We start from the raw sequence: 11,296 nt of genomic DNA, 5'->3' as shown, positions 1-11,296 counted from the left end.
TGTAACTCTTAGTCAATAAAAACATGATATACACTTATTACTATATTAAAAATTAATGATTAAATACATATATGTCGATTCAATTCAGTTCGGTTTGATCGGTTTTTACACGGAGGAAACCGCAAACCGAAACCGAACTATTCAATTTGATGTAAAACCGGAACCGATAGATCGATTTTGTTCTGTTTCGGTTTTTCGGTGTCGGTTCGGTACGGTTTTGATCGGTTTTCGGTGTCTAAAAGTCCACTCCTAATGTTCGTGACACGCAATACGCTGCCCATAACACGTGTCCGTGCTTCATAGACCACTACTATCTAGCTAGTAGCATAAAGTCCATGTAATTGTTGTTATTTCTAGCTAGAAACAACTTTTTAATTTTTGTTTAAGTTGGCAATAGCTAGCAGATTTGATGTAATCTGATGTTAAATGAAAGAATCATAAGAAAATAACAAAAATCCCAAAATCCATTTACCTAAGAATCCAAAGCTACTTAAACTACTCAAATTTGTGACCATAAAAGGAATTTAGTTCCTCACCAAATCCCCATCACCCTTCTATAGTGCTATTTGCTTTTGTAGATTCTGTTGCAAAAATTTAGATACGAGTATTTATGATTTACTATTTTGGACAGTAAAATTCTTAATTACCCCAGTTAAACAAGATCTCAGTTTAACTCTAAAATAGGGGAAAAAAAAATGAGACGCCACGTATGGCAATTTCAAATACCAAAGAAAATCGCCGACGCGTTTATCTATATCATCCGAATCTTCTTCCTCTTCCTCTCGATTTTTTTTTTTGTATTTTTCCTTCTCTGATTTCCCAAATACGCAACTCACTGTATATATCTTGTCTATATAAATAGCCCTTCTCTATTTCTGATTCTCGTTTTTCACCTCTCAGTTTCTCTCCGGTGTTGAATCACACAACCAGAGCAAAAACGTAAAACAGAGGAATAGAGATAACAGAACCAAACAACAACGTTAGAGGATCTGAAATCTTATATTACCAAACATGGGTTCGGTTCCTCCTGAACTGAGCTTGGACTTTAGACCCAGTTTTGTTCCGAAAACGATCACTGATTTCCTCAGGGAGGTTTCTTTGATCGGAAATGTGACGCAGAGGCTATCGAAGCTTGACGATTTCGTCAAGCGATTGGAAGAGGAGATGAGGAAGATCGATGCCTTCAAGCGCGAGCTTCCTCTTTGCATGTTCCTCTTGAATGATGGTTGGTCTTTTTCTTTGTTTTAACATTCTTCCATTTTTATAAGCAGAAAAAAGTAGTGATTTTTGAGATGGGTTTTGGTTTTGGAACGATGGGTGTTTGGTGAAATGAGATTCGTTTCGATTCTGGAGATGGGTTTTTGGTTTGTGTTGGTTGGGTTTATGTTTGATGTTTTGTTTTTGTTTTTGTTTTTTTACTCAAATGGGTTTTTGGTTTCAATGATATTGATGTATGAGGTTACGTTGGATTCTGACTCTGTTTTGTTTCTGGAATTTTGTATTGATTGCAGCAATTCAAGCTCTGAAGGAAGATGCAATGCAATGTGCGAAGCCAAATGTCCAACCAGTGTTGGAAGAATTCATACCGTTGAAGAAAGATTGTGATAAAAAGACAGGAGAACTCAATAATCTTAAGAAAGAAAAAGACTCTAGGGATAAGAAGAATTGGATGAGCTCTGTTCAGCTTTGGAACACTGATAATTCTCATCATCCAACTAGTGATTTCCCTTCTGATCGAAAGCAAGGTTCTGAAATTGAATCTAAGGTGAATATAAATGGATGATTGAACTTTGTTTCTTTAACTAGACAATCTGATAAGAAATATCTAATGAGGTTATTAATCATGGCAGAGAAATGAAACCAGAAATGGGATAGCAAATGAGGATCCATTTCAGACATGTAGAAATAGGAATGGTGGAAGAGCATTTATGCCATTCAAGGCATACCCTGCCTTTTCTGTCACACCTGTGAGGAAGGAAGATAAAGAGGATTTGACAGTTCACGGATTGTCTTTGCTCACCCCTGGAATCAAGAATCCAAAGGAAGAATCAGCTTCTAGTGGTTCAAGATCCACTTGTGGAAGGGCAGTCTCCTTCTCTGCTGTCAATGTTCAATCCAATATGAGGATTTCGCCGCAGCAGCCAACTTCCCGGAAACAGAGAAGGTGCTGGTCGCCGGAGCTGCATCGGAGGTTCGTGAATGCTTTGCAGCAACTTGGAGGTTCACAAGGTTAGTGAGACTCGAATTCAAGTTTCTATGTAAATTACTGTATACATGTCTCATTTTTGTGATTGAGAGTCTAGATTTTAGATACTTAAATTGGAGGAGTTTCAATTTTTTTTGTTGTTGTCTTATTTATAGTATTTATGGATTAGATTCTTAAGAAGTATGTGGAACTGCAAGTTACAGTGGTTGAATATGCAAAAGATGGAACCTTGCCATCTGAGTTGCTGTATTCTTCTCTATAGCTACGTAAATATTCCATATGATTGAACTTGAGTTTATTGTGTTTGGAGTAATGTATTTTGTTAGGCATCCATCTAGGTCCTTTGGTACAGATAACTTGTTGCATACCTATATTCATTCATTTGCTAATGATAAATTGCTCTCTGCCTGCATTGTTCTGGTGATTATTATACTCTCTGTACTCCCCTCATCAAGAGTTGTATCTGACTTGAAGTTTATTCTGGATTTTTTCTTTTAGTTGCCACTCCGAAACAAATTAGAGAACTTATGCAGGTTGATGGCCTGACAAATGATGAAGTGAAGAGTCACTTGCAGGTTGGTTCCATGTTTCCCCTTTTCTTGATTCAGTTTGACATTGTGAAAAACTTTCAGAGTAGAAGATTAGAAGTCGTTCTTGAGGAAGACATTAATAAGTTTTTGTCGTTTTGAATGATAGATGGAACTTTCATAAACATTAATAAGTTTTGGAATAATTTGTCTAAAGCCGGGCAAATTTTCTTGTCAATGCAGAAATACCGACTTCATACAAGAAGAGTTCCAGGTGCCAAGTCCGTCGCTTCCAATCAATCTGTAGTTGTTTTGGGGGATCTGTGGATGTCCCAAGATCAATATGATAACTCTTCAAAGGCTAATAGTTCTCAATCTGGCTCACCCCAAGGCCCTCTCCAGTTGGCCGAAAATGGTGGTGATGATGAAGAAGACACTGATGATGATGCAAAATCTGAAAGTCATAGCTGGAAAAGTCATATCCACAAACCTGGAAAAGATGATTTATAGAGTTTATTCACCATCAATTTTGCAGATATAAATTATACAAGGGAGGGAGCTAATGAATATAAAGAGAGAAATAATACATTATACATAAAAGGGGAAGGATGTTGAGAGAGACTGAAACATCGGCTTTCAAAATTTGCAGGCTTAGTTTTCCTTCCCTAGCGCCTTGAATATGAGTCTCTGAAAAATTGGTGTAAGAGTTGTTTCACCGATGCTCATGTTATGGAAGAAACAGTGCCATTTTCCAACATCTCAGCACATAATTTTCATGGACAATGTTTTGAGATGTGTAGCGTATTACGGGTCTCTTGGATAGGCTTTTGAGCATTCAGGTGGAACAAGTCAATCATGCTTTGAGTTTTAAAGTCATCGCAGAAGAAACAAGGGTATTTCTACATGAAGTTCATAGTTTTCATGGAACTTTTTTATGAGTTTTGAAGTCCAAGGAAGGAACAAATGCAATTTTCTTGCAAGTTCATAGTTTCCCTGCAATTTCTTTGTTTTAGTGATTTCAAGCCCTTTGTATCATTTTAGGTAGAACAATTCAATCATGATCTTATCTTTGATCTAGATGGACCCCTTTTGGGATCTATGTTCCCTGCATTCTATTGAAATATTGAGCCTGCAGCCTGGTCATCCCTCCTTATCTTCTACTGCTCATATGTATCATTTTCTCAAGAGAAATGATGAAAATGTGGTCTAATTGTGACAGAAAACCACAGTTTACATTTATTCAACTCTTAGAATAATTGTTTGTCAAAGAAAAAAAAACTCTTAGAATTAAAAGACTTTCCAGATCCTTTGGACAAATTCATGTGTTTAGTTTTGTTGAAGCCAACTCATTGATTTCTACTGAATTAAAAATGAACATAATTTTGTAAATCCAAAGGAAATTGTATTGCTTGGACCAGGAGAAACATGCCTGAATTAGCAATTACTATTCAATTTTCCCATGAATTCATGTCAGTGTTAAATTTGGTGGCTAGCAATTGGCTGTGTTTAGACTTTTTGGTAGTATTTGACAGCGTGAAAGAATAAGATATGGACTTATCTCAGAGAAAAGAATATATTGTATTATGCTTATCTTCTTGTCATCATCTTCCATCTTTTTCAATGATGGTTTCTTATTGATTAGAAAGCAAGAGACAAGGAATAAGTTGACATTATTCTCAAAAATGCAGGCAACCTATAAGTATCCAAGTATGGGTTCTCAATTAGAGACTTTTAGCTGTAATTAGGGTAAAGGAACAATTTAACCAAAAGATGATTATGCCATTTGTCCTAATTGCAGATACATAAATGGCAACAGAAATGATGAAGAATCAAATTGCAGAAGAAGCTTTTGATGAACTCAAATAAACCTACACATAGCCTTTCCTTTTCCAGTAATTTTGTTTCCTCTTTCAGAATTTCTGTTTCTTTTGTCCCTTTAATGATAGAAGCTAAGAGTATTAGGAATACAATACATCTTTTTTTCTTTTTCTTTTTTATCAAGGATAGTTTGGACATGTAGAGATTCAGTCATTCCGGACTAGAACAACGGAATACTAGGGTCACAGGATTCCACACACGGAACCCCTAAGAACAGTAAAAGAGAAGAGGGGATAAACAACTAATAACTCGACGGTTCCACGTGGTTCGAAGGTATAGTCATCTCCAAAAGGGCGATGTATTTCATGGGAAACCAAAAATTAAGAAAAAGAAATTAAATAGCTTATTCTGTAAAAACCAAGAGTTTCATTCTGTAAAAAGCATAATAAGTACTATTTCAAAAGCCATGATCATCAAGTTTCAATCCCAAAATGCTCTACTGTAATTTCAATATCAGTACAAAGAAAACTAAGAAATGTTTTCATGATTATAAGTCAATTATTATTTTTCTTATGGTCTCCGAACAACTTCCCATCCCAATGTAGTTGATTCTGTTATCCTTTTACCTAATCCAGTCATATCCCACTTAATCAAAACACAATCAGTTTGTATGTTTATATGGGTGCATGACAAAAGAGTCGCTCTCAGAAGCAAAATAATAGAGAGAATCTAATAGACGAGCATAAATAGGGAGTCCATATTGATGACCCCATTCTCTGGATGGTATAAATTTTATTTGTTTTGTGGCACAAGTTGGTGAAAAACTGAAAATAATGGAACTTGTCAATTCTCTTTTAACTTAACCTCTTCCTAAAAACAGATTTTAGATTATTCTTCTGGGTTGTCAAATTTAAGGGGTGTGGTTCTATTGGTGGAATAAACTCAATAGCGAATTAGAGATATAATAATATGGAGCAGCTAAGAACAATTGACATGATCACATGGCAGCAGAAGTGATACATAATCAAGCACTTGACCCACAGGAACAAATTTCATATTCAAGATTCCTTCACAAGCATGGATAATGTTCCCTTCTGATAGAAATGGTATGATATGGAATTATTGGAATGGAAAATGCAATCAGTAGGGCAATAAGAGATGATGATCATTGGAAATTTGGTATAAAGTCCAACAACTACCCATTTCCAAGGTGCTTAATCTGGTCCTAAATTCAATCTGAGATTCCATGGGTTGGAAGGCATGCATAATAACAAACTGGTTCGGAGTTTTTGTTGACAAGATCTGTGTCACATTACAGCTTTGGCAACTTGTGAGGACTCAGAGTGCCCGTGATTTTGGGCATTTCATAACCTATTTTGAGATATTTCAACTGTAATTATGAAAATAATGAACGCCTGTAATAATGTTTCTGGCAGAATAGGAGATAATCCACAACTAATGATCCGAAGAACTATAAAAATAAGGTTCTCGACTTAGGTTCGAATCCTGAAGCTGTTAAAGTGACAAGGCATATATTGTCTACAATGCATAGCTGGAGCATTTCCCATGCACGATGGATTTTGGCTTAGGAAAACCTTGAGGGAACTTCAACACATGATTTAAATTTTTTGAGAAGTTCTTGATAAAACTTGGTTCAATGCTAATAAGAACAAAATATTTTGATGGGCCTTTTCACCTTACATTTTTTATATGGAAGATTTCAGGGTCGGCAATTTTATTTGCTTTTGATATTAGCAAACTCAAATGCTATAACTAGTCTTTCGTACCACTTACAAAGAGAGATTATGCCATTAGATCAAATGAGAACAACGACTTTTGCAGAAGGTTTGAGTTCACAGGATTGATGACCATGTCTAGTTCAAGACCTAGCTAGTCTGCCCAAGTCCATGGCCATACTGGGATACAATTGATGTGTGTTTTTCTATGAAACATATTGAATGGTTAGGAGAGAGTTGTGAGATGATGACACTTGGTATGAAGCCCTGCCTCAGAAACCAGTCAAATGCATGAGCAACGGTCATGTGTAAGAAATCAATCCCCCACAAATCCACACTAAAATACGGATGCCCAATATTTGGGCGCCAAACAAGGCATGAATATCAACTTTCTGTTACTAAACTCGAATATCATGAACATCACAGACACACGAAAAACATTTACACAACAACAAAACTAATCTCACTGAAATTCACATAGATCAAACAGAGGAAAACAGTGTGTTAAGCCTTGAGGAGCAAACATGGCACAGGCAAAACCTTTGGAAAGATCCCAAGAATCCTCAGAAATGGAAGTGAAAGATACAGGAAATGCTGCTTCATTCAAATTCAATGCTCAGGCACCTGAGTTTGTTCCCAGATCACATACCCAGATGCCGATTTCCGGTTATTTCTATCCCTGCTTTCACTTTCTAGGTGACACTGCTTCCCCCGATTGGTTTTATATTGGGGACCAAGAGTTACCTCCTTATCTGATGACCAATCCGAATATACCTTTAACCAATCGATCCAAGCATGTTCTACCAGATGAACTTCAGCATAAAATCATCAAACAGGTAGTTTTCTCTGATCAAACAGATGTGTTTTATATAAATGAGAATAGATGTTCTAGACTTCTAGTTTTAATGCCCTACGCATTATCTTTCATGGATTTATACATGGGTTTAATGCCACCTTCTCAATGCAAATTGTTGTTTGATCTGCATGAAATTGGCCGTCTCATTTTAGGTTTGGTATTGTAAAAAGGCAGATTACATATGATTAGATTCAGGATCCATCTGTGGTGACACATGCAATTTGATGAACGTACTTAATGATGGTGCATTTGCTACTCATTCGATTTTGAGGTCTAATGCTTGTCTATACTGTATAGTACCAATGTACCATATGTCTTGGGATTAAACTTCAAATACTTGATCTGGGCTTCTAATTTGAGTTCATGAATAGGATATTCATGTAGTATTACTATAGATCTTATATATCCAGGTTAAGATAAGAAACAATTCCAAGGCTGCTAAAGGGAGCTCCTGTTTTATGTGATTAGATGTCCCATAGGAAAACACTGCTGAAAGCGTCTACAACAGAATGAGTCTAGGTTTTCAGCAGTTCATTTTCGATTTTAATTTGGAAACATGCATGCATGATGTATTATATAAATTAATACATGGATTGAATATCATCCTTATTGAGGACTATACTAATAAACAAAATTGAATTTGAAGTAGGAGAGTGCCACCGAATGAATCTAAGCACTGATTTCTGTAAAACAGGTGGAGTACCAGTTCAGTGACATGAGCCTGTTAGCAAATGAATCATTAGCAAAACATATTAGTAAAGATCCTGAAGGATACGGTAAGAACCCTGGGATATTACTTGTGCAATTTTTTTTAATTCTTCTGCCATTTCACTCATTCATGATTTTTGATGTGTATCAGTTCCTATATCTGTTGTTGCTTCAACAAAAAAGATGAAGGCGCTTATTAGTAACAACTATATGCTCGCACAAGCACTCCGATCCTCTTCAAAGCTTGTAAGTTGTCTCACTGAATGATCAACTTTTTTCTTTTACATTTGTCTTGAAGTATTATGTGAGGATTAATCTCTCACCTTTGTTCATGGATAATGAAATTAGGTTGTAAGTGATGATTCAAAAAAGGTTAAACGTAAGCACCCTTTCACTGAAAAAGACAAAGAAGACTTGCAGGTAAAACATACTTCCTAAACTAACATGAACCTAAATCCTTTATGATGAAACTGGAAATTTCAGTGTTTGCTCTTTTCTTTCTTGCAGGCTCGTACTGTTGTGGCAGAAAACTTGCCAGAAGATCACTCTCATCAAAATCTAGAGAAAATATTTAGTGTGGTTGGGAGGTTAGATATGATATCTGCATACACTCCCTTTCTGTTGATCAAATTATGTTGTATGAAAATCCTGATAACTGCATATTATTCATATATAATTGCTCTCAAGTACAGTGTGAAAACTATCCGAATATGCCATCCTCACGAATCCAATTCTTCCCGGTCCAAAGGCGATTTCATTATTAGCAACAAGGTATAAGATTATACATAATTCTGGGGAAAAAAATGTATACAGAACTTATTTTATACTAAAAGTGATATAATTTAAATGCATTCCCTATAAGTTTTGTTTTAATCTTGAATATTGTTCTGGCTTTGTTGAAGCTCCATGCACTGGTGGAATACGAGACAACAGAAATAGCAGAGAAAGCGGTATGTTGAGTGGTTATGTAAATTTAAAGTTACACCCCTTGTTTTAATGTTGTTCACACATGACATCAGGTTGATAAGTTGAGTGATGAGAGGAACTGGAGAAAAGGACTCCGAGTAAGGACATTGCTCAGACGCACAGTATGTCTCAATGAAATATGAGAGCATATGTTTCCTTCCAATTTATTGCCATGTATAGTCTTCTCAGTTGACAAAGCCTCATTTTTCCTAACTACATTAAATTTTCAGCCAAAGTCTGTTTTGAAGAATAGAAAGTGTGAATTCGATATTTTAGAGGATGATGACACAACACCACACTATGAATCTGCAGAAGATAATTCTCAACCAAGCCACATTGATACAGTTATTGATAATATGAATGTAAGTCATTTGTTGCATAAGTTGCATAACCAATCATACTCTCTTGGTATTATCACTATAATACTATCCCCTATAGCATACAGTTCCTGAATTGCTGTCCAAATTGTATAACCATTTGCATTCAGGAAATAGTGCGTCTGTTTATACTGAGTGACACACATGTACATGTAATCTAGTTACTGACTACATTAATGTTAACTGCATTTATATTGGTATAGGCTGAAGAAAATGCACTGGCATCCAAGAAAGGATGGGCATGGGGACGTGGAAAGGTCCGGGGACGTGGTGCAATCCAGAGTGGACGCGGCCTGATTGCTCCCTCTCCGCAATCAAGCTGTACCATACAGTGTGAAGCATCACCCAAAACAAGTACAAAAGGACCGAGAATGCCAGATGGTACTAGGGGTTTCACCATGGGAAGAGGCAAGCCATTAAGAACCGCAAGTTCCCCTTAAGCGCGATGGATGGTGGCTCATTTTTGTTCTGGTCTGCTTAGTTACTAGTCATGTCTGGCTCTGCTTTCCCTGAGTGTCTTGAAAAAGGAAATGTGGACTTGGTGGCCATTAAATCTGTAATGAAACTATATATTTTAGGTGATGCTGATATAATGTTGGCTTATTTGGAGATGTATACTATGTCGTAAATTTTGGGATAGTTTTTTTGGCAGGTGATCAATATGATCACCATATTTTGTTTCTCATCTTTGTAGAGCTACTTTGCGTTTTACATGGGTTTTTAGTTCTTGTACAATTCATTTTGAATAATAATGTATGGAGTTCTTTATGTGTTGTAACTGTTTCAATATTTATATACTACCTCTCAAGTCTCAACAGGAGATATTTGCCAGAAGCAGCTTATTTGATTCCTAGGAAATCTTTAGCTGGCAGAAAATAGTCAAAATACTACAAATGCTTTCGCCTAAATCCGTTTCTTAAATAATCGAAATGCATGATTCCAGTAGCAGAATAAGGGTGGTATTATGTCTTAATTCGACAAAGAATGAGCTACATTTTGCTCAGTAGTACATATCCCATCTAAATTCTGCAGTGGCTCTCGATCATACCAAACTAGATATAAAAAAGGACTATCTTTCCCTATAAATTTTTCTTGTTATCCTGAACAAAACAGTACGTACCAGAATGTAAAGAAGCTAGTGAAGCTGCAAAGTTTAGGTAACTGCAAAAAAGAAATTGCTCGAAGAAACCGAATTTTTACAAAAAAATATATAATAAAAATGGCCCATGCAGGTCTCGAACCTGCGACCTTCGCGTTATTAGCACGACGCTCTAACCAGCTGAGCTAATAGGCCTAGTTGCCAGTTTGATGAATTATTTATATAACACTGATAGAAGCAGCTAATAGGCCTAGTTGACAGTTTGATGAATTCTTTATATAACACTGATAGAAGCAGCAGCCCTAATTTTGTCTGCATATGCTTTGAAATTCTTTCACGATATATAGATGTACACTATCTTATATTTTATGATGAATCAAGTTTTTGGTTAATGGAATCCGCCACATACTGGCAACTGCCCATTTACAATTATTGGTACACCTTAAAGTAGTCATGAGATATACGCATGTACGTGGGATTCCCCATCCTACCTCAGTTGTTGATTCTGATGTGAGCATCCTTTGTCAACTGGTCAGGGCGGCGCAAAATGCAATGCATGATTTCTCATTATCATCGATCCATGGCCTTCAGAGTTGTGCTCTTTATTCCAATGTGGTAAACTTCATATATTGTCTTATCATACTCTTAGTTTATTGACCATAACTTATCTTTGCACCCTTTTCATGTTGTGCTTGAACTGGTAGCTTTTGCCAATGTAGTTATAGTGTTCGTGATCATTACAGTTCCTGCTAAAAGTCTTAAAACAGAATGTCTTTTCACTCTTTTGTTCTGCAACATGTTGTTGTTCTGTGTATATCTGCAAAGATATATATTTGGTACCATTCATATCATTCTTAACAGAACCTTAGATGTTCTTGCTCATGCATGTATACATATTAGTCATAAGTGAAACCACGCACACGAGACAAGTTATATATAACTAGGTTGCAATACAGATTATTTTGAAAATGATCTTGAACATATGTTTTGATAACCTAATTTG

The 11,296-nt window shown here is 36.2% G+C and overlaps 2 protein-coding genes and 1 non-coding gene across 3 annotated transcripts; 2 read left to right on the top strand and 1 right to left on the bottom strand.

Annotated features, from left to right (window-relative positions):
- The first annotated feature begins 810 nt into the window (after nt 1-810).
- On the top strand, nt 811-3,893 carry LOC126784437 (transcription factor HHO6). Its single transcript, XM_050509898.1, has 5 exons — nt 811-1,225; nt 1,512-1,765; nt 1,851-2,229; nt 2,705-2,781; nt 2,977-3,893. The coding sequence occupies exons 1-5, from the start codon at nt 1,012-1,014 to the stop codon at nt 3,241-3,243; spliced, it is 1,191 nt and encodes a 396-aa protein (XP_050365855.1). The 5' UTR covers nt 811-1,011; the 3' UTR covers nt 3,244-3,893.
- A 2,918-nt stretch (nt 3,894-6,811) lies between these two features.
- Nucleotides 6,812-9,634, top strand: LOC126784442 (la-related protein 6C). The gene is made up of 10 exons (XM_050509903.1): nt 6,812-7,123; nt 7,838-7,919; nt 8,003-8,097; nt 8,200-8,271; nt 8,359-8,438; nt 8,544-8,622; nt 8,754-8,801; nt 8,871-8,939; nt 9,048-9,179; nt 9,398-9,634. The coding sequence occupies exons 1-10, from the start codon at nt 6,812-6,814 to the stop codon at nt 9,632-9,634; spliced, it is 1,206 nt and encodes a 401-aa protein (XP_050365860.1).
- A 780-nt stretch (nt 9,635-10,414) lies between these two features.
- TRNAI-AAU (transfer RNA isoleucine (anticodon AAU)) lies at nt 10,415-10,488 on the bottom strand. The gene has a single exon. It is a non-coding gene; the product is annotated as a tRNA-Ile (tRNA).
- Between the last annotated feature and the right edge of the window lie 808 nt (nt 10,489-11,296).

The sequence above is a fragment of the Argentina anserina genome, chromosome 2 (assembly GCF_933775445.1).
Source record: "Argentina anserina chromosome 2, drPotAnse1.1, whole genome shotgun sequence".
Taxonomy (NCBI): Eukaryota; Viridiplantae; Streptophyta; class Magnoliopsida; order Rosales; family Rosaceae; genus Argentina; species Argentina anserina.
Note: the sequence above shows the minus strand (reverse complement) of the source record. Positions and strands in the feature narration are given on the sequence as shown.

What these genes read in the sequence shown, in the direction of transcription:
- LOC126784437 (XM_050509898.1), top strand. Translation starts at nt 1,012, where the DNA reads ATGGGTTCGGTTCCTCCTGAACTGAGCTTGGACTTTAGACCCAGTTTT. An exon ending in GTTCTGAAATTGAATCTAAG is followed by an intron (nt 1,766 to 1,850) that starts GTGAATATAAAT and finishes TAATCATGGCAG; the next exon opens with AGAAATGAAACCAGAAATGG. An exon ending in GCAACTTGGAGGTTCACAAG is followed by an intron (nt 2,230 to 2,704) that starts GTTAGTGAGACT and finishes TTTTTCTTTTAG; the next exon opens with TTGCCACTCCGAAACAAATT.
- LOC126784442 (XM_050509903.1), top strand. Translation starts at nt 6,812, where the DNA reads ATGGCACAGGCAAAACCTTTGGAAAGATCCCAAGAATCCTCAGAAATG. An exon ending in TAAAGATCCTGAAGGATACG is followed by an intron (nt 7,920 to 8,002) that starts GTAAGAACCCTG and finishes GATGTGTATCAG; the next exon opens with TTCCTATATCTGTTGTTGCT. An exon ending in ATATTTAGTGTGGTTGGGAG is followed by an intron (nt 8,439 to 8,543) that starts GTTAGATATGAT and finishes TCTCAAGTACAG; the next exon opens with TGTGAAAACTATCCGAATAT.